At 44.5% G+C, this 23,373-nt stretch overlaps 1 protein-coding gene across 2 annotated transcripts in view; it reads left to right on the forward strand.

Moving 5' to 3' along the window:
- The window catches only part of LOC118358042 (disabled homolog 2-interacting protein-like), a 119,381-nt gene that overhangs the window by 68,642 nt on the left and 27,366 nt on the right, over positions 1-23,373 (forward strand). The window contains exon 3 of one of the 2 annotated variants that reach the window (XM_035735420.2): positions 3,027-3,145. In XM_035735420.2, the coding sequence (XP_035591313.1) occupies positions 3,027-3,145 (119 nt within the window). Of the gene's footprint in view, positions 1-3,026; positions 3,146-18,534; positions 18,733-23,373 lie in introns of those variants that run through there. The other variant, XM_035735421.2, reaches the window with a different exon arrangement.

Genomic DNA, 23,373 nt, shown 5'->3' on the forward strand with positions numbered 1-23,373 from the left:
AGGCTGACGTAGGACTGTTGCTAGTTTAGCCGAGCTGAGTCGTTGTTGTTCAGTCACCGGTGCCTCCAATGCCATCCTGGCTGAGTTCTCCTAGGTGCAGGTTACCATGGTGACATTACTGCTGAGTGCCTCCCTCCGTGTGGTTCGTCATACCTGAGACACGTCAGTGGATTCGTCAGCTGATTAGAGCATGGTGACGGATTTACCCTTGCTCTTTGCATTACAGGAGAGATATCCAGGCCTTCGCTGTATGACACTATTAGTGATGCAGTGCCTCGCTTCTCATTTAACAATCTCTCTCTTTAAGGATATGCCTAAATATAGGTTAGTACAGACATCTCCTCTCTCCTTCTGTGTCTCTCTCAGGATGTTTTCAAATGGGTTAAAGTCGAATGAAATGATGCGCCCAATGAAAGCCGTAGGATGACACGGGATGGTGTTGACACGCTGTGGCTCCTCCCACTAATTGTCTCGTGTCTTACTGTGGGACTGGAGGGCGAGAGGCTGGCCATCATGAGCTGAGCTCAGAGTGGTTGGGTGGGTGGGAGGGGGACCTGGAGCCTGTTGGAGCAGGAGAAAGGGGGAATGAGGAGCCCTGGCTGTGAGGACGAGGCCCAGTGCCCCAGGAGGAACTCAATACCGCTAGCAGGTGGTCCACGTGAGAACCAGCAGGAAAAACCAACAGAGAGGAGGATATCCCACCAGTCTCATTCATACCAATCTGACGTTGTAAAGAGAGAAGACCGGGATCATTTCCGCTGTAGTTTGAACACAGCCGTGAGTCTTTGATTTGAGGTTCTACTTCTAGGTCTACATACGGGCTCGATCAGCACCACTACTCAATGGTGTGTGCCAAACTCCAGATTTTGTGTGTGGTCAAACGTACATGCAGCACTGCGGTCTCGCCAAAAAATAAAAACAAAGGCCAATCACTGTTCATCCATTGTGCCTGCCCTGCCCTGCCCTGCCCTGCCCTGCCCTGCCCTGCCCTGCCCTGCCCTGCCCTGCCCTACTCTACCCATGCCAGAGGTGCTCTGTAGGGGAGCTGGGGTCTGCTGCATTATCAAACACCTCTCCCTCCTCCAGCCCTGTCGAGACCCATTAATAATCCCCCTCCCAGTCACTCTGCAAATGTCATTGGAGGGGAAGGCCTGAGAATAGAGAGCCCAGACAATTCCCCACAAATTACAGCAGGAAAGGAGTAATGCCTCCCAAGAGACTGTCATAATTGGAAGGGATGGTTTCTTTGCCAGAAGCAGAAATGTTTGGAAGGTCTTTTGAAGGACTCATTTGCTTGAAGGTTCCCGTTTTAGAAATGGGAGTCGACTTAAACCAGTAAAAACCCAACCTCAAGTCACCTCATCACCGAGTGCTAGGCTATGGTCAACATCTGTAATGTGACGTCGGGAATGATTCTCTCCTTTTTTGTGCATTTTAGTTGTCAAGTGTCACGCATTTCTTGGACACATTGAAGATTTCCTTTCTGTTTGCATGGAGCTCGTGATTAATTGTGGAGTTGGTATAATTCACATGGCACAAATATAATGTAGGCTGTAAAAATGGAACAAACTGTAAATTAAAATTACCCTTGGTTAGGCTACTCTAGAAGGAATAGACATTTTTTGTTTTAGGAGCAATATTGCAGATGGATATTTTTCTCTTCTGGCTGAGCAAAAGTTGTATTTTTGGCTCATGTTGTTCCTTGAAACAGACTCTGTTAGGACGAGCATCGACAATTTATTCAGGAAACGGTCCATTTCACAGATCTGTGTGCACGGCGCAGCTACATTAGCTATGGTGTGATGTCTGTGAGCTGTTCATTTGTTTAGTGTGTGAGCCAGTAGGAAAGGAAGTGTGAGACCGATCCCAGTGAAAAGCTGTTATTGGATTTATTTATCAGTGTCTGTCCGATGATCAAGACTGGGAACTGCCAGGGACCTCACAATACAATATTATCACGATACTGTGTGCTGATATAATATGTATTGCGACTCTTATGATTCTCACAGTTCAATATGTATTCAGATTCTATACTGTGATTTGTTGCGGTTCGACATTCCAAACATCTGCTGCAGAGGGACAAGAGCAGGCCATGAGAAAATGAGTTTTTTTGATCAGTCATGAAATGAACAGTGCTGAAAACAAATTGGCTCCGTGTTTAAAAAGAAGATGGAGAACAAGCTATGAAGGAAAAATACTAGAGTTTTGGTGCAGGTACAGCCGAACTAGCGCAAAAATCAGATTGAGATATTGTCAAAAGGATACGTACGATATGTAAAAAATAATGTCCCGGTATGTAGCTGTATCATCCCCCCATCACTACTGGTGATGGCTTATTGTCCTTAATACCCACAGCCTTATACAGTCTTTTCCCATCTTTCCTCCCACTGTCTTCTTCTATGGCAGGTATAGTTAATTCATTTGCTCAAATAATAATTAATGCAATTCATTAATTATACAGGGAAGTAGCCTTGCTTAGTATTTAGGATTGCAGCACCATCATTATCTCATCAAGTGATTGTCGCTGAGGCTGTATCTTGTTTTTCCCCCTCCACTACTCTAACACAGACAGGTCTAGGTCTTAGAAATAATCCAACTCTTTTTAAATCTCTCTCTAATCTGGGCAGTCTCTCAAAAGCACATGCTCAGCTTTCCCCTCTGAACTCGCGGCCGATCCAGTCATGTCATTTTATGTGGAATACAGTTTTTTTTTTTTTTTACGCCCGCCAACAGTTTCCATGGTAACAGGGACTTAGGGGAGTCGCACATCAACGCGGCTGCTTCTGCTGTGTGTGCACAGCGAACAGATGTGCCAGAGAGATCCACACAACAATGCACTTCTCTCTCCAAATGCCACGGATGAGAGGAGACGGAGAGCACTCAATCGATACAATTTTTCTCTTGTTGCTCCACCATTTATATTGTGTTCTTTTAAAAAAAATGAAAGGATAGTCTGAGTGAATTTTCACTCTCTGGTTTCTCTCCTCCCCCCTGGGCCACGGCGACTCCCCTCTCTCCCTGTCCAGGGCTTCCTGAGTCGCAGACTGAAGGGTTCCATCAAACGCACCAAGAGCCAACCCAAGCTGGACCGCAACAGCAGCTTCAGAAACATCCTGCCGGGCTTCAAAACCGCGGACAATGACAGGTGAGATGCAACTGAACAAGTACTTCACATACACACACAACTATTTTCCAACGGGTCTAACTATACATTTGAGTGAGGTTTTTTTCTCTCGCTTGAGTAGCCTTGTTTCACTGTCAAAAATCAAATGAACCATTTAGTGTTCAGCGAAATAACAACGCAATGTCAAATACAGGTAGCCTAGTCAAATAAATAACATCCAATCACATTAACCGTTACTCGCTTGCGGGAATTCCACTAACGGTCTGTATGTAGCCAAACGTAGCTGCTGCTCATCCTGTTTGCTCGAAAATGTATCAATGGTTAAAAAAAGAAAGTACGGCCTACATCCATAGAGACACATACCAGCTCTACTGGTAGTACTGCTACTACCAGAAGTACTACACCTGTCGACATCAGTTATTCTACATTTGTTGTTAGCCCAGCTAGCATGGACACTGACAGTTGTGAATCTGATACAGACGGAAGAGCTACTGCCCCTTAACCTGGGAAAGCACCGAACAACAGACAGGGCCATTGGATCATCGAAAAGGCGCAAATATGATGAGAACTACATTGATTTTGTGGTTCACTTATATTGGGAGTAGTGCCTTTCCGCAGGCACAGTGTGTTATATGTGCAAAAGTACTATCTCACAACTCGATGAAACTCTTGCGCAGACATTTAGAAACACAACATGCCAATTTGAAAAATAAGCCGCAAGAGTTTTTGAGCGAGAATTAAGACATGTATAAAAGCAACAGATACCATTAATAATAAGGGGCTAGAAGCGTCTTATATGGTGAGCTACCGAGTGTCTAGGACACATACTATTGTGGACGACTTATTCTTGCTGCCGCGGACATGGCTGGGACAATGCTGGGGGGAAAAGCCCCCAAAAACTATACAGACAATGTCTTCATCAAACAACACTGTTTCACAACGCATCAATGACCTGGCAGGAGAAGTTTTGAAACATTTAATGCTTCGCATACAAGCCAATGAACTCTATGCATTACAGCTGGATGAGTCAGGGCCTGGCACAGCTCTTGGTATATGTCCGTTACATTTATGGGAGGCCAATTAATCCTATAGGTCAATTAATCCTCTTCTGGAAACCAGGACAACAGGAGAGGATTTTTTAAAGGTACTGGACAGCTTTGTGACATCAAATGGACTTTGGTGGTCAAGATGTGTTGGTATCTGAACTGATGGCACAAAAGCCATGACAGGGAGACATAGTGGAGTGGTAAAGCACGTGCAAGCAGTTGCTCCGGACGCCACTTGGGTACACTGCAGCATCCACCGAGAGGCTCTTGCTGCCAAAGGAATGTCTGACAGCTTGAAAGACATTTTGGACACTACCGTGAAAATGGTTAACTTTGTTAAAGCAAGGCCCCTGAACTCTCGTGTATTTTCTGCACTATGCAATGATATGAGCAGCGACCATGTAACGCTTTTACAACACACAGAAATGGGCTGGTTATCAAAGGGGCAAAGTATTGACACATTTTTTTTTTCAAATTGAGAGACGAGTTTAAAGTTTTCTTTACTAACCATAATTTTCACTTGCATGATGATGAGTTTCTCACACGACTGGTCTATCTGGGTGATGTTTTTTCTCACCTGAATCATCTGAATCTAGGATTACAGGGACTCTCCGCAACTATATTCAATGTGCGGGACAAAATTGAGGCTGTGATTAAGAAGTTGGAGCTCTTCTCTGTCTGCATTAACAAGGACAACACACAGGTCTTTCCATCATTGTATGAATTTTTCGGTGCAAATTAACTCAAGCTTACGGACAATGTCAAATGTGATATAGCGAAGCACCTGAGCGAGTTGGGTGCGCAATTACGCAGGTACTTTCCCAAAACGGATGACACAAACAACTGGATTCATTATCCCTTTCATGCCCTGCCTCCAGTCCACTTACTGATATCTGAACAAGAGAGCCTCATTGAAATTGCAACAAGCGGTTCTGTGAAAATTTAATCAGAAGCCACACCCAGATTTCTGTATTGGGCTGCGCTCAGAGCATCCTGCCTTGGCAAATCGCACTGTTAAGACACTGATGCCCTTTGCAACCATGTACCTATGTGAGAGGTGATTCTGGGGTGGCAGGGTAGCCTAGTGGTTAGAGTGTTGGACTAGTAACCGGAAGGTTGCAAGTTCAAACCCTTGAGTTGACAAGGTACAAATCTGTCGTTCTGCCCCTGAACAGGCAGTTAACCCACTGTTCCTAGGCTGTCATTGAAAATAAGAATTTGTTCTTAACTGACTTGCCTAGTTAAATAAAGGTAAAATAAATAAATAAATAAAACAATTCTCGGCCCTTACTAGCATGAAAACTAAACACAGGCACAGGCTGTGTGTGGAAAATGATTTAAGACTGAGACTCTCCAATACAACCCAACATTGCAGAGTTATGTGCATCCTTTCAAGCACACCCTTCTCATTAACCTGTGGTGAGTTATTCACAATTTCCAATGAACAAATATGTTTTTTTTATGTAAGAAGGCTAAATAAAGAGCAAAATTATTGATTATTATTTGTGCCCTGGTCCTATAAGAGCTCTTTGTCAATTCCCACGAGTCGAGTTGTGACAAACTCACACTCATTCTTATGTTTAATAAATGTATCATATAATGTGCGTGTGGCAGGCTTACAATGATGGCAAAAAAACAACATTTGAGAGTGCGCTGACCCTGGTGTTATAGGGGGTACGCAGCTGACCCTGGTGCTAGAGGGGGTACGCAGCTGACCCTGGTGCTAGAGGGGAAAGGTACGCAGCTGGAGGTTGAATGTTTGAAGTGGTACGGGACTGTAAAAAGCTTGGGAACCACTGATCTATTGCAATTCCAGTGGATGTTGGAGGGCGTTTTTACTGAAGAATGTATTCTTTTTTCATATGATTGTGTTTTACTTTTCGTGGTTTGTGTTTGTTTTCCAGGTATTGTGTAATTGTGTATATCGATACTGCGCGTATAGTGTAATTGTTGTTTATTTTTATTTTAGGTCGTCATTGTAAATAAGAATTTGTTCTTAATTGACATACCTGTATAAAATAAATTAACTTCGGTCCTTCTCTCCGACCGTCATGCTGTGGGGCTGTGTCACCTCACTGGGTGGTAGAATGACACTCTTCAGACAGTATCGTGGTTGCTGACTGTTGCTGTGAATCATTTTACATTTTATTCATTTAGCAGACGCTCATATCCAGAGTGACTTAGAGTCATGCAGGGATTTATATGGTTCTTAACCTACACACACAGTACAGGCTCTTGTTGAGGTGGGAGAGGGATTGGCTGAGCTGTGCTGTCAGGAGATTTCATCCACCATTACACCTGCCCATTATCCCAGGGCTGGACGAAAAGGTAATGCTCCTCATGGCAACCACAAGGCAGGGGAGCCTGATTTATTATCTACACAACCACTAGTGGCCATGCTTGTTTTTTTTGTTTTTTAAGTCCGTTAAGAACAAATTCTTATTTACAATGACGGCCTACCCTTGCCAAGGCCAAACGACGCTGGGCCAATTGTGCGCCACCCTATGGGACTCCCAATCACATCCGGTTGTGACACCTCTAGCACTAAGATGCAGTGCCATAGAACGCTGTGTCACTCAGGAGCCCAGTGTGTAATGTGTACGCTCTACTGGAGTAAGGGAAAGAGGGATACCTAGTCAGTTGTTTATCTGAATGCCTTCAACTGAAATGTGTCTTCCGCATTTATCCCAACCCCTCTGAATCAGAGAGGTGCGGGGGGCTGCCTTAATCAACATCCACGTTCAGAATGACAGATTTTTACCTTGTCAGCTCGGGGATTCGATCCAGCAACCTTTCGGTTACTGGCCTAACACTCTAACCACTTGGCTATGATGCAGTGGACCACAGATGCTTAAATTGTGGGTGTTAGTTTTGAGGGTGTGTTTGTGTGGGTGTGTTTGGAACTGGCATCCTAGCTCCTGGCTCTAGTAGTGTAGAAGAGCAGACCGAGGGGGTGCCATCATCACCAGTCTATGGCAGGTCCACTCCTCTCAATTAGTTTACACAACCCACTGAGTGAGTGTTTGTGTTTCTATAATTACAAGGACTTCCCTCAAATATAGAGGTTGAATGAAGTGCCTATATCTGTTAGTGATGGGGGATCGATACAGTTACTTATTGGAATATTATTTTGAACAATATCATAAAGATACTTTGACTCCAAGTATTGTACAGCGGTACCAGCTAGTGCTAATCGGCTGTACGTGTGCCAACACTTCATCCCATAGCTTGTTGTCCATCTTCCTTTTTAAATAGTGAGTCAACATGGTTTCAGCACTTATATTTCCCTAACTGATAAACTCTTTTTCTGACACTTTCTCGTCTCTCTGCATTATTAGTGAGCAGTATCTTTAGAACATCAAATTGCAATAAAATCGCAGTATTGAATCGCAATACATATGTGACCGACCGGCTCGATTCAGTCTTATGTTGAAACATATGAAATGTTTTTTTTTTTACATTGGATAAAGTTAGAGGCTCACTCTGAGCTAGAAAATGGTATATCAGACACTACAGTTGAGGGACAATGAGAAAGTAATTCTGCTTTGAAAGTTGATAAACTTGTAACCTCACTTTTGAGAAAATGGCCTTTGAATGTTTTGGTAAATCTACTGGAGAGCTCTTCTTTGTCTACTCCCATTCAGCGTCATTCACACCCTCTTAAGCTGTAGATCTACCATTTCTTTAAGGATTCACATGTGAGGCCATGTACTAAACAACCAAGATTTAAAGACTAAAGGCTGGTTTATACTATGTCTATCGACAGTTGTCGCAGTGACATCAGGAAAAGTCTATTGTCGTCCGACATCAAACCTGTCGTTATGAAAAGTTATAAACACAAACACTACAGGCTGCATGACATCAGCAGCCTGGTGCTCCAAAATAGCATAACTAGTGTATTTTAACACCAATAAACTCACCCGTTTAAAAATGTATTTAGTATATGTCAGTCTAGCAAACCAGGCTACTAAAAGCAACTTTCTAAGCAATGTTTTTGTTAGTTTCTAGCTAGCCAGTTCAAATATTGATCATATTATATAGCTGACAACGTCTTTATTTTAGTTCATTTGTCCTCAATATTACAGGAAAATAAACCCACAATAAGATCATTATTTACAAGTTAATGGCGAGCCAATTACAGAAAATAGCTTACAGTTGTGAGTGTGATGAAATGAAAGCAGGGCATTCTATTGGAGACTTTTAGAACTTGGACACTGTCTTGTTGGCCCAATGTTATACGTTTGGTGCAGGTCATGTTCTCCACATTAGTGTCTCTGGTAAAATCAAATATTTGTGACAAGCACAGGATACAGAAGGTCTAGTAAAATGATTACTTGCACAGTGGTGTTTTGTTTTAAACATGTAGCTAACTAGCTAAACAATTAACCATAATCCCAACTCATAATATTCCAACCCTGCATTAATCTGCAGGTAGCTAACCAACTAGGTTCAACGTTAGCTAGCTAGCTAACATTAGGCTATAGCTAGCAATTCAAATGGCTCTGTTTAAAAATGTATTTTGTTTGTCAATCTAGCAAACCAGGCAACTAAAAGCAACTTTCTTAACATTGTTTTGGGTCGTTTCTAGCTGGTTAGCTGATGTTAAGTTAACTAGCAATGCAAATGGCTCTGAGATATGAATAATATTACTACACAGATCATACACTTAACGTTAGCTAGCTAGCTAGCTAGCTACAGTACGCTTTAACTTGAAATTAAAATGACTTTCTGACCAAATTAAAAATATCTAGCTAGACTATCTTACATGGATGGACACTTCTCCCTTTGTCACGGATGCCATGGTTGTCTTTAGTTTGAACATGTAATCCCTCTGCATTTTTGCAATCAAAATGCAGAATTCTCCTTAGCTATCATACTCTAATTCCACCGGGCATTCCACTGATTTCAAAACTAGGTGGTCCAGAAAGTGGAGAGGAACACGTTTTCAGTTCTACTAAGTGTCATGACTGTCCTGTAAGGATCCGAATAGGTCAGGTTAGCAACGACTGACTTTAGCCAGACCACCTCTCACACGCAGGGAGGGGTTAACAACTCATGCTCTGTTGTAAATCAAGGTAGAAGATTCAGGTCCCCCTCTCCAAATTCACCAAAATAATGTTGTTTCAACAGACTCTTGCCGAAGCTCGAACACGTTCTTAAGCAAATACTGTAACAATATTTTGAACGTGGGAAATGGCCAGAGGCGATCTATAGAACATTTACATTACATTACATTTAAGTCATTTAGCAGACGCTCTTATCCAGAGCGACTTACAAATTGGTGCATTCACCTTATGGCATCCAGTAGAATAGTCACTTTACAATAGTGCATCTAAATCTTAAAGGGGGGGGTGAGAAGGATTACTTATCCTATCCTAGGTATTCCTTAAAGAGGTGGGGTTTCAGGTGTCTCCGGAAGGTGGTGATTGACTCCGCTGTCCTGGCGTCGTGAGGGAGTTTGTTCCACCATTGGGGGCCAGAGCAGCGAACAGTTTTGACTGGGCTGAGCGGGAACTGTACTTCCTCAGTGGTAGGGAGGCGAGCAGGCCAGAGGTGGATGAACGCAGTGCCCTTGTTTGGGTGTAGGGCCTGATCAGAGCCTGGAGGTACTGAGGTGCCGTTCCCCTCACAGCTCCGTAGGCAAGCACCATGGTCTTGTAGCGGATGCGAGCTTCAACTGGAAGCCAGTGGAGAGAGCGGAGGAGCGGGGTGACGTGAGAGAACTTGGGAAGGTTGAACACCAGACGGGCTGCGGCGTTCTGGATGAGTTGTAGGGGTTTAATGGCACAGGCAGGGAGCCCAGCCAACAGCGAGTTGCAGTAGTCCAGACGGGAGATGACAAGTGCCTGGATTAGGACCTGCGCCGCTTCCTGTGTGAGGCAACTCTGCGGATGTTGTAGAGCATGAACCTACAGGAACGGGCCACCGTCTTGATGTTAGTTGAGAACGACAGGGTGTTGTCCAGGATCACGCCAAGGTTCTTAGCGCTCTGGGAGGAGGACACAATGGAGTTGTCAACCGTGATGGCGAGATCATGGAACGGGCAGTCCTTCCCCGGGAGGAAGAGCAGCTCCGTCTTGCCGAGGTTCAGCTTGAGGTGGTGATCCGTCATCCACACTGATATGTCTGCCAGACATGCAGAGATGCGATTCGCCACCTGGTCATCAGAAGGGGGAAAGGAGAAGATTAATTGTGTGTCGTCTGCATAGCAATGATAGGAGAGACCATGTGAGGTTATGACAGAGCCAAGTGACTTGGTGTATAGCGAGAATAGGAGAGGGCCTAGAACAGAGCCCTGGGGGACACCAGTGGTGAGAGCGCGTGGTGAGGAGACAGATTCTCGCCACGCCACCTGGTAGGAGCGACCTGTCAGGTAGGACGCAATCCAAGCGTGGGCCGCGCCGGAGATGCCCAACTCGGAGAGGGTGGAGAGGAGGATCTGATGGTTCACAGTATCGAAGGCAGCCGATAGGTCTAGAAGGATGAGAGCAGAGGAGAGAGAGTTAGCTTTAGCGGTGCGGAGCGCCTCCGTGATACAGAGAAGAGCAGTCTCAGTTGAATGACTAGTCTTGAAACCTGACTGATTTGGATCAAGAAGGTCATTCAGAGAGAGATAGCGGGAGAGCTGGCCAAGGACGGCACGTTCAAGAGTTTTGGAGAGAAAAGAAAGAAGGGATACTGGTCTGTAGTTGTTGACATCGGAGGGATTGAGTGTAGTTTTTTCAGAAGGGGTGCAACTCTCGCTCTCTTGAGGACGGAAGGGACGTAGCCAGCGGTCAGGGATGAGTTGATGAGCGAGGTGAGGTAAGGGAGAAGGTCTCTGGAAATGGTCTGGAGAAGAGAGGAGGGGATAGGGTCAAGCGGGCAGGTTGTTGGGCGGCCGGCCGTCACAAGACGCGAGATTTCATCTGGAGAGAGAGGGGAGAAAGAGGTCAGAGCACAGGGTATGGCAGTGTGAGCAGAACCAGCGGTGCCGTTTGACTTAGCAAACGAGGATCGGATGTCGTCGACCTTCTTTTCAAAATGGTTGACGAAGTCATCTGCAGAGAGGGAGGAGGAGGGGGGATTCAGGAGTGAGGAGAAGGTGGCAAAGAGCTTCCTAGGGTTAGAGGCAGATGCTTGGAATTTAGAGTGGTAGAAAATGGCTTTAGCAGCAGAGACAGAGGAGGAAAATGTAGAGAGGAGGGAGTGAAAGGATGCCAGGTCCGCAGGGAGGCGAGTTTTCCTCCATTTCCGCTCAGCTGCCCGGAGCCCTATTCTGTGAGCACGCAATGAGTTCGAGCCACGGGGCGGGAGGGAGGACCGCGCCGGCCTGGAGGATAGGGGGACATAGAGAGTCAAAGGATGCAGAAAGGGAGGAGAGGAGGGTTGAGGAGGCAGAATCAGGAGATAGGTTGGAGAAGGTATGAGCAGAGGGAAGAGATGATAGGATGGAAGAGGAGAGAGTAGCGGGGGAGAGAGAGCGAAGGTTGGGACGGCGCGATACCATCCGAGTAGGGGCAGTGTGGGAGGTGTTAGATGAGAGCGAGAGGGAAAAGGATACAAGGTAGTGGTCGGAGACTTGGAGGGGAGTTGCAATGAGGTTAGTGGAAGAACAGCATCTAGTAAAGATGAGGTCGAGCGTATTGCCTGCCTTGTGAGTAGGGGGGAAGGTGAGAGGGTGAGTCAAAAGAGGAGAGGAGTGGAAAGAATGAGGCAGAGAGGAATGAGTCAAAGGTAGACGTGGGGAGGTTAAAGTCGCCCAGCACTGTGAGAGGTGAGCCGTCCTCAGGAAAGGAGCTTATCAAGGTATCAAGCTCATTGATGAACTCTCCGAGGGAACCTGGAGGGCGATAAATGATAAGGATGTTAAGCTTGAAAGGGCTGGTAACTGTGACAGCATGGAATTCAAAGGAGGCGATAGACAGATGGGTGAGGGGAGAAAGAGAGAATGACCACTTGGGAGAGATGAGGATCCCGGTGCCACCACCCCGCTGACCAGAAGCTCTCGGGGTGTGCGAGAACACGTGGGCGGACGAAGAGAGAGCAGTAAGCAGTGTTGTCTGTGGTGATCCATGTTTCCGTCAGTGCCAAGAAGTCGAGGGACTGGAGGGAGGCATAGGCTGAGATGAACTCTGCCTTGTTGGCCGCAGATCGGCAGTTCCAGAGGCTACCGGAGACCTGGAACTCCACGTGGGTCGTGCGCGCTGGGACCACCAGATTAGGGTGGCCGCGGCCACGCGGTGTGGAGCGTTTGTATGGTCTGTGCAGAGAGGAGAGAACAGGGATAGACAGACACATAGTTGACAGGCTACAGAAGAGGCTACGCTAATGCAAAGGAGATTGAATGACAAGTGGACTACACGTCTCGAATGTTCAGAAAGTTGTACGTAGAACACTGTCATATAGTTTATTTTGTGATGTAATTAAAAATGTTAAAGGAAACACTAACTTAGAAAGTATTCCTACTACATGTGTGAAGTGTCCATCCTATGCGTTGTGCATGTAATATGAAAATGATATGTTTTTGTTAAGTTAAGAGCGTCTGCTAAATGACTTAAATGTAAATGTAAATGTAAATGATATGATTTGAGAAACAGTAAGATAATTGTTTTATATAACTTTGTACAAGTTACGTCCCTGAGTGAGGTCAGAGAGCGTGTCAGCCTGACGGAACCGCCCTTTCTAACAAACTGTATGAAATGATGGGTTAAGAATTAACATATCGGACCAGAGAGACGTAGAGCTTCAGCTCACGTTTTAAAGTGGCTTGAACTCTGAATCTCAACAGGAGGTAGAGACGATAAAGTCGCCTCCCGGACAATCACTGGTACGGCTGATTAGCCGTCCTAAGTAAAGTATCTAGAAAAGCGAATTGAAGTGGGACCATTCTACTACTCTGCTCAAACCACTGTAGTACTCTACTCTCATCCCCCCACTAGGAACCGTCAACACGGCTGGCTAGCCCATCTTCAAAGAGGCATCATCTGTTCAGGACTACACGACAAGTCACCGGATACCGGACAACTACAGAAAAGGACAACAGAAGACTTGTGGAACCATTTTGGGACAAATCAGAGCCTTACAAGCGTGCCGCTAAAAGGCACAACCCCCTTTCCAAGGCTGCCCGGTTCCAAGAGAGATACACGGTGAACCAAGGGATTTTCACGTAAATGCATTCAGAATTTCTTACTCCAAGCGGGTGGCGGTTCGTGTGCAAAGTATAGGAGTACTAATAAGTGAGAGTCATTTTTAAATGTACCAAGTTTGTCTCTCTGTCTCTCTCTTGCCCTCTCCATGTAATTTGTAACAAGCAGCCATATTGTTGCCAGTCCGCTAGGGACCTGTGTTTTTATGGATTAAGTGTGTATGTTTATCCTGTGTTACCATTTAGTTAGCTAGTAAATCAATAAGCCAATTTGTGATGTACTGAATCATATGTAAGGCTTGGGTTTTTGCAGAGGCAAGGAGGTAATGACTGTTCAGAAGGATATGATGCGAGGTTATGATTAATAATCTGACTGTCTATAGATGTGATAGATAAGGTTCTTTACAGTATCAAGCCATTATCAGCCATCTCATTATCAAGCCTGTATGATGCGCTAATATAGTGGGCTTTCTCCATATTCCATAGCTGCACACTGTGTTGTGACATAATGCCATGTATTTGGACCTCCTTTGTCTTTGAGACATTTGTTCTGCTGACCCGGGTCGCCTTGGCCTTTCTTTGGGTAGATGCCCAGAACAGTGAACTGAGGAGGAGGCACCCACCCAGGGCTGTACTGTTTCAGTGGTCTCACTTCCATTGCCTGGTTAGCCATAGAAAAGGTTTCCAGGTCATATATATACCCCAGCTCAGGGCAGTACTGTACAGGCAGTGGCCTAATTAATTACAGTCGCACGCAGCTCTGTAACCGAGTGAATGCCAGGCATGAGAACAGAACACACAGTAATACCAGGAGATATGAAGGCTTCTTAGATGCATGAGTCCTTGTGTCTTTCTTTGGGCTTTAAGGCAGAGAAATAGGAAATTATTATTATTTTATTTTTTTTATTTTTTTTTTGCCCTTTTTCTCTGCAATTGGGAGTTCGTCTTGTCCCATCGCTGCATCTCAACTACGGACTCGGGAGTGGCGAAGGTCGGAGCCATGTCTCCTCCGAAACACGACCCTGCCAAGCCGCGCTGCTTCTTGACACACCGCCCGCTTAACCCAGAAGCCAGCCGCACCAATGTGTCAGTGGAAACATCGTCCAGCTGGTGACTGAAGTCAGCTTGCAGGCGCCCGGTCCACCACAAGGAGTCGTTAGAGTGCGATGGGACAAAGAAATCCGAGCTGCCCAAATCCTCCCCTAACCTAGACCACGCTGGGCCAATTGCGTTCCGCCTCGTGGGTCTCTCGGGTCACGGCCGGCTGTGAGCTTGGGTTCAAACCCGGGTCTGTAGTGACTCCTCAAGACCGCTGTGCCACTCGGGGGACCAAGAGGAAATGTTTTGCTGGCAAGCTGCTATCTCAGATTCCCGCGCCTGATAACAAGATGTATATGTATTAAATGTAGTCACACAGGCATACATTCCAGCTGATACTGTATACTGTATTTCTATTGGCCTTGAGCCAGTGATTGCTCAGTGGGTAGGTCCTCTGGATTCTGGACCAGAGCTGTGAGTACTAGGAAAGGCCAGTGATGCTGCTAAGTGCTGAGATATGGACGGGATGGGAGTATATGCGTGCAGTGAAGGGCCCGACGTAGTGGATGAAGTGTAAGAAACTAAGGAGAGTGGATGCGATTTGTACAATGAGATAGGGTTGGGCATGTGTGTGATGTGTAGACAGACGATGGGTCCCTGGCACCTATTGGGGATTAGCCTCATCAAATCCTAACCAACCAGCCCATCTAGTCTGTGTGCCTCCCTCTGAATTGGGCTGAATGGGCTCCCTCTCCTCCTCCCCTCCCCCAGTCTCTTTGAGCATGCTCTCTGTTACCCGCTTCTCTCTCCTTGACATAAGAGGACCTGCTCCTTCCATTCCTGAGCCATCTGCTCTGACTGACTGACTGACCATGCATTCTACACCATCAACATTATAGCCCCCTGATTTAGTCACCAAATAAGTAGTAACTCTACCCAGGAAATGCACTGAATAGATGAATCAATAATGTACTGTATGTTCTCAGATGCATCCTGACTGTTTCAATGTGTCACTCAGGTATTTACTGGCATAGCCCGGGCAGTCAGGGATTAGCGATAAGGATGTGGCGCATAATAATTACCGGATGAGGATGTGGCCTCGCTGTCTGCAGCCTTTTTGAGTCTCTGAGATTCATGCTTAATTGGATGACTTGCTGGCATTTCATGCCTTCTGGAAGGTGAGGGAATTCCTAATCTTGTAGGGCAGCCTATTATTATAGGCTAAATCTGTACGATTTCTCGCTTTTCAAGGGTCATTTCCAAAAACGAGATCTATCTATTGATTCCTGAATAATATAAGTATTAAAAATGACTCATGACTGGATCCATAGGGACTAAGTCTTCATTGTATTTTTGTCTAATTGCAATACTGATGTCAAATCTCCTATCTATATTTCTGTTAAAAAGTAATTGATTTATTCAGATAAAGCCTATTTGATAAATGAGTCTGTTTTAGTAGCCTGTAATCGTAAGTTACGGTTCAGTGCAGTATTTCCATTGTCTTATTGCCTCTGTTGTTCATGTATTCGGCTGGGACCACAAACCTCTGAACAGTGCCACATTTTTTGGCCCGGTTTGACTTAGCCTAGGCCTGATCCATGAGAGTAAACAACTGCGAAATGTCTCCTCCATGCATGCCCTTTCACTCAGTGTGGCGCATCTGTTATAAAACATATTTGTCTCAACGATACAGTTTCAGCGCGTGCTTCCTAAGATTAGGCGTATCAGCCAATCATCAGCCGACAGTTTATATTTTTAACCCACACAAAACAATGCAGCATTTTTTTTAAACTTGTTTCTATTTCAAAAGTAATGAAATTTCACATTATCAGCTTGGAACAGATGCTCACAAATCATTGAAGAAACCTATTATGTCAATACCATATGTAGCTTAGCCTTTATATAGGGTGTTTTGTTTTCAGAGAGATTGATAAGACATGCAAGAGCCTTCATTCAGATATTTTAAAAATAATAATAATAATAATTTAAAGGCCACCCAGCAGGGGGCAGTCTGTTGGCAAACAGCAGGTCAAATTCCACATTTTCACTTATAGAGGTTCATTTTACACAGCAAATGCATTGTATTCGATAGTGACCGCAAATTGTAACACACTACTGGTTTGTAGAAGACATTACACATTGGTCCTGGTATCAGAACAGACCCTTTTGACGAGACTTTCAGTCAAATGTTCCTGGCATCATGACTGTGCTCTCTTACTTAATCGGCTTTTAGCCAAGCAACTTAATAATGCAGGCCCGTACGATAACTCCTGACAGGAGCAGAAGTACTGTCATCCTGTCTTCTCAACACTGCCTGACATGGGAAATGACCGACAAACCGCATGCTTATCCATCCCTGCTCTAGTCCTGTCGAGATTCGGAGCCTCCGAGAGCCTGTAAACACCATGCCAGGAGGACAGCATTGTTTATTACGCTGGTCGTGCTGTACCGGGTTTCCTATCAGTTTTGTGTCTGACATTTTAGCACACGTTTGTTGAGAATCGGATACTAATGGCTACAGAAAACAAGATTCTGTCTGCTGCAAGACTGATGTTTGTCGACGCACTAGCCCAGAAATGGCAGCGCTACTGGAAGTGACATCATGGGTGCAGGTCAGAACAGTGTTGTGGTGGAGATCATGTTGATGCGGAAGGTTACAGTATATGCTGGTACATTATTCTGATCAGGCAATGGAAGTGGTAAGCTATAATGTTTACGGCAGTGAATCCCACTGATCAGCACAAAGCCCCTATCTTGTTACTTTGGATTTATTTTGTTTTAAGTGAGAGCTTAACCCAATCCTTGACCGCTGCGGTTCATTGTTTCACACGCACATGCACGTACTTATTTGTCCTGTGTGGGTTTCTGGCCTGTAATTGGGTACCCTAATTGTTAAAGGGCCGTTAAGCAGGGGGTAAATCACTTTTGTAGGACACAGTCCAAATTTTGGGCTGTGATTTCGCCATCTCTCCTATTCTTTACTAAGATGTCTTTTTTTTTTTTTCCATTACACCACTTTTAATACAGTACTGCTTAGCAACCTATATTATCCTCCTCTGGAGTACTTAACGGTTTTATGCCGAAGAGGATAATTGTTAACTTCTCATGCAATAATGGGGAGATGCGCAGAATGCCCTCAAGGTACCTAAATTCTGTGGGTGACGTAAGTTACGTGTCATGGTCGTGTGGCTCAACCTGCGCACTCACCTTCCATGTCAGACTCCAGAGACACAATCGTTTGTGTGGAAGGAGAAAAAAAAATAAAACATCTTGTGAAGTGTAGAAAAGAAAATAGGCTGAAAATTGCCCACTTACCCGTGAACAGTGTCAGTTGCCAGGAAGCAAAGATACCATTTTCCCTGACGCAGTGTTGTCATAGAAACACGAAAAACCTGACACTTATCAAGTGTGTATATTATTTAATGTAGTGTTGTGTGTGTGTGTGTGTGTGTGTGTGTGTGTGTGTGTGTGTGTGTGCGCGCCTCCAGTAAGTTGTGCATGAGTGAAAGTCTTTGATTCTCAGAGGTGGCTGTTTTAATGGATGTGACTCTTCTGACACTATAGGGAAGATAAGGACCACTTATGCTTTACCCTTGTTCTAGAGCTCTGAGCTGTAGTGAGTGCTGCACTCTGAACAAGGCTGCTGAAGTCTTCTGAACAGAGTATAGCTTCAAACGATCCGATTGACCAAACAGCATACCATATGGCCTCACCTTGTACTGCACCCCCTAAGTACGTGGTGCAGCACCACTAACCTTTGGTCTGTCCCTGCTGCTGCTTCTATGAAAAGAGGAACGAGAAATAGACAGAGAGAGAGCTGTGTGATCTGCAGTGAGTGACTGCTACTCCCCAGAGGCAGATAGGGAGCAGGCCAGTCCGTCACAGAGACACCAGGACAAAAGACCACACACACACGTGCACACACACACTGCAGCGGGGGGGGGCAGAGGTTCAGCACACCAAACAGCCTGCTTACGCTGCGCGCGCTCACACACACGGAGACAGTCGGCCAGACAGATGCAAGAGAGGGTGAGGGGGATGGAGAGAGGGAGCACAAGACGGTGGGCACAAGCAGTCCTCCGCCAGCCAGATAGAGGGAGCAGTGGCCCACTTAAAGGAGCGTAGCGGGGAAGGAAGTAGGGCAGGCTGTGGCTCTCTCAGCGTGGCTAGAATAAAGAGTCCAGAGGAGACCGACAGACTGGGAGGGAGGGAGGGAATTAGAGCAATAGGCTAGCAGCAGCACGCTGTGCAGGGCTGAATGAGCCCCACCATGCTTTCCTCCGCTCTCACCACACAGAAGAAAATGGAGCACTGAGACGGCTTCCTCCTCATCCACCACCTCTTCCTCTTTCTCCTCTTTGCTCAAATTGTTCCCGGGGATTCTGACGGAATGTCTGGTGAGTATTCCGCCTCAGACTCCATCATCCATCTGATGGTCTCCATCTCAGTGTGTTAGGAACGCTTGACACAGTGCATTCTACGCAAAGGTCCCTCCGAGTTTCTATATAGGCTTTGTGGGCTTGGCATCTTATTATTTGTCTATAGACTTTGAGGGTGTTTCTTGTGTTTGGATGCAAGGCAGTAGTCTAGCTGTCGCCCTGATTGTTCTGGTTTTTATTTCATAGGATGAAAATGTTGAATGATGGCTTGTCGCAGTCAATATTTGCTCCTAGTCGACACATTCATGTTTGTGTCTAGCCAGGCAGCATAGTGTTCATGTGTGCCAGAATAGATGCACAACACTGTAGTTCACTCTGTAATGACAACTCAAGAATGTCCTCGACCTTCCACCCGGCGCTTAACGCCTCTCCCAGATTACCATTTAGTTTCTAATGTCCTATGACTCCAAACAGTGTTCACACATGACAAGACTGTTGGCATGTGATATGTTGAAAGACACTATGTGGGTTCTCAAAATCACTTTTCGTCTGCGTTCTGAAAGGCAGCCACCCGACGATATGTTGCTGTTCTAAAAGCTTCTGAAATATTCACTACTGGAGTGGCAACCTGCTGTGTGTGTGTGTGGTGTGTGTGTCCGTCCAGCACTTAGCATGAGTGTGCACACGTGTGATCATAGAGAGTTGGAGATGTTTTTTTTCTTCTTCTCCGTTCTGCAGAGCTTCTCTGACTGCAATACTCAAAGTGAGGTTGGAGAAAAGGTGAGAAATGAGAAACTGCCTTGTAGAGGGAAAAAACAAAGGCATAGCGATTTTCATGCCGACGTTTCCGCGCCTGTCTCAAAAACACACACTAGACAGAGAGGCCTTTTGATGGAGGGATTCTGGGTCTGGAGTCTGGACTAACGTGTTGGTGCTCATTAAATCCAAACTCCTGTCACAGCTCATTTTGGAGGCAATCGGACGTCTTCTTAGCAGTGGGCCAGTTGTCAAAAGGAAGCGCAAACATGTCATCACGTTTCTAAGCCTGTGTGATACAGGATCTTCCCAGTCGCAGCACTTTGAACAGCTTGCTGTTTGCTAGACTTCAGTTTAGGGCGTATTCATTTATTCATTCATTCAAACACTTCAACTGGTAATATATTGAATATGGAGCATACATTTGAGTAATCAATTTAGCATGCTTCCAATGAATGATTCTTGTGCTTGACACCCAGTAATTGTTATGTAGCAACTAGTATTATGTGCACTGTGCAGTTATGCGACTGTAGGTTATACAGCGGGTTACCTTTGCCCACTCTCACCCTGTCCTTTCAAAATGTACTTATTTTGCCAGAGTATTACCGCGGTAAGCTGCTTTGAGAAAGAGGCTTGCAAGTTTAATGCAATGGTCATCCATGCCGATAGTGCAGAGATTGCGTAATCTCAAGTCATTCAGCTATTCAAAACATGGATCAAATGGAACAGTTTCTGTTTTTCAAGGCGCATTCTGGCACATTGTGTGTAGTTGGTATCGTAAAATAGTTGGACTCCAAATACTCATGACATTATCCAAACAGGTGAGTAATGTAGCCAGCCGGTTGAGAGACATGCATCCAGATGTTTTGAAATGGATCTATTTAGCGATTTTGATCTTCGTGCCCTCAACGGGATTAGTTTAAGCTCATTGTCTAAAATAATACAGGCTTTTGGCTAATGTTTTTCTTTCAACACACAGGAGCTTAGAAAATGTTCAGTCTCGCTCGTGATAGCTCGCAAAGATTCTCTGATTTGATTGACCTGTCTCCCAACTAGATTGGACACAGTGATAGCCCCACATACATTTTTGATTGCCCTAGAGACATTGTATGTGCATCTTTTGAAACCCTGGTGATGATGTTAAACCTGTTTTCGTTTTTTTGTGTGTTCTGACTTTGCCGTTATTGATGTACGATTGTTAGCCTACTGTTTCTTTTGTTGTTTCAGAACAGAGGTCCTTTTTGGGGCATTTTGGAAGTAGCCCGTATTTACAGTCCCATATCAAAAAGCCACTAAGTGATCTGATATCGGAGGTAAAAACGTGTAGATGGCTGCAGCGATGAATAATGATTTAATAGGATCACGGGCACAACATCGGTTACGTTGTTTTTTTTCTTTCGTTTACACCTGTATTGCCTTTTGATGGTTTAACTTAAACCGACTGGAACTGCACAACAGATGGTGGAGGACGTGGTAGAAGAGATGCCGACAAGCAAATCAACTGCATAAATTGCTTTGCTGTGCATTTAATGTGGTAGTTTGAATTCATGACTAGCACATTAGAGGCTGCTGCCCCTTATATACATAGACTTGAAATCACTGGCGACTTTATTAAAGTGACTAGTGTCCCATGAATAATGTTTGCATATTTTGCACAACACATCTCATAGTATGTATATTCTGTATTCTATTCTACCTGTGTGTTGGTCTATGCCGCTTAGATATTACTCTTCCAAGTATTTATACATTCTTAATTCCATTCCTTTACTTTAGATTGTGTGTATTGTTAAATATTACTTGTTAGATATTACTGCACTGTTGGAGCTAGAAACACAAGCATTTCGCTACACCCGCAATAACATCTGCTAAACACAATTCTTAGAATTTTTTTTTTTTTTTTGATAAAATTATTAAATAAAATGTATAGGCCTATCTGGCTTATATTATTACCCTTACAACAACAAAACATGTCCTGTGATTGATAACAAAATATGGAAATGTATAGAATCTAAGTTTGTTTGTTCACAACATTATATACACTACCTGTCAAAAGTTTTAGAACTCCTACTCATTCAAGGGTTGTTCTTTATTTTTACTATTTTCTACATTATAGAATAATAGTGAAGACATCAAAATGATTGTAATAACACATATGGAATCATGTAGTAACCAAAAAAGTGTTAAACAAATCAAAATATTTAATATTTTAGATTCTTCAAATAGCCACCCTTTGCCTTGTTGTCAGCTTTGTACACTCTTGGCATTATTTCAAGCAGCTTTACCTGGAATGCTTTTATAACAGTCTTGAAGGAGTTCCCACATGCTGAGCACTTGTTGACTGCTTTTCCTTCACATTCGACACATTCCAAACCATCTCAATTGGGTTGGGCGATTGTGGAGGCCAGGTCATCTGATGCAGCACTCAATCACTCCCCTTCTTGGTAAAATAGCCCTTGCACAGCCTGGAGGTGTGTTGGGTCATTGTCCTGTTGAAAAACAAATGGTGGTCCCGCTGTGCGCAAACCAGATGGGATGGCGTATCGCTGCAGAATGCTGTGGAGGCCATGCTGGTTAAGTGTACCTTGAATTCTAAATAAATCAGACAGTATCACCAGCAAAGCACACCCACACCATAACACCACCTCCTCCATGCTTTACGGTGGGAAATACACGTGGAGATCATACGTTCACCTACTCTGCGTCTCACAGACACGGCGGTTGGAACCAAAAATCTCAAATTTGGACTACAGACCAATGGACAAATTTCCACCGGTCTAATGTCCATTGCTCGTGTTTCTTGGTCTGAGCAGGTCTCTTCTTCTTATTGGTGTCCTTTAGTAGTGATTTCTTTGCAGAAATTTGACCATGAAGGCCTGATTCACACAGTCTCCGAGCAGTTGATGTGTCTGTTACTTTAACTCCAAAGCATTTATTTGGGCTGCAATTTCAGAGGCTGGTAATAATATATGCCATTTAGCAGACGCTTTTATCCAACTTATTCTCTGTGGTAGAGGTAACTCTGGGTCTTCCATTCCCATGGCGGTCCTTATGAGAGCCAGTTTCATCATAGCGCCTGATGGTTTTTGTGACTACACTTGAAGAAACTTTCAAAGTTCTTGACATTTTCCAGGTTCACTGACCATGACTTAAAGTAATGATGGACTGTCGTTTTTCGATGTTCTTGACATAATATGGACTTATTTGGTAAAAGACCGTCTTCTGTATAGCCCCCACTCCACCTTGTCACAACTCAACTGATTGACTGAAACATTAAGAAGGAAAGAACACCTGTTAATTGAAATGCATTCCACGTGACTACCTCATGAAGCTGGTTGAGAGAATGCCAAGAGTGTGCAAAATTGTCATCAAGGCAAAGGTTGACTATTTAAAGAATCTCAAATATAAAATATATATTTTAACACTGATTCCATAGTTGAGACTTCACTATTATCTACAATGTTGAAAATAGTAAAAATAAAGAAAAACCTTTGAATGAGTGTAATGGCTTTCCTCTTCTGAGGAGGAGTAGCAAGGATCGGACCAATAAGCAGCGTGGTAAGTGTTCATTTTGATTTGAATAAGAAACATGAACACTGAAACAAAAACAATAAACGACAACATGAAATAACTCAACCGAAACAGTACCGTGTGGACCAAACACTAACATGGAAAACAAACACCCACAACTCAAAAGTGAAACCAGGCTACCTAAGTATGATTCTCAATCAGGGACAACGATTAACAGCTGCCTCTGAGAACCATACCAGGCCAAACAGTCATCCCAAATCATAGAAAAACGAACAGACAACCCACCCAACTCATGCCCTGACCATACTAAAACAAAGACATAACAAAAGAACTAAGGTCAGAACGTGACAATGAGTAGGTGTTCTAAAACATTTG

The sequence above is a fragment of the Oncorhynchus keta genome, chromosome 25, assembly GCF_023373465.1.
Source record: "Oncorhynchus keta strain PuntledgeMale-10-30-2019 chromosome 25, Oket_V2, whole genome shotgun sequence".
NCBI classification, from domain to species: domain Eukaryota; kingdom Metazoa; phylum Chordata; class Actinopteri; order Salmoniformes; family Salmonidae; genus Oncorhynchus; species Oncorhynchus keta.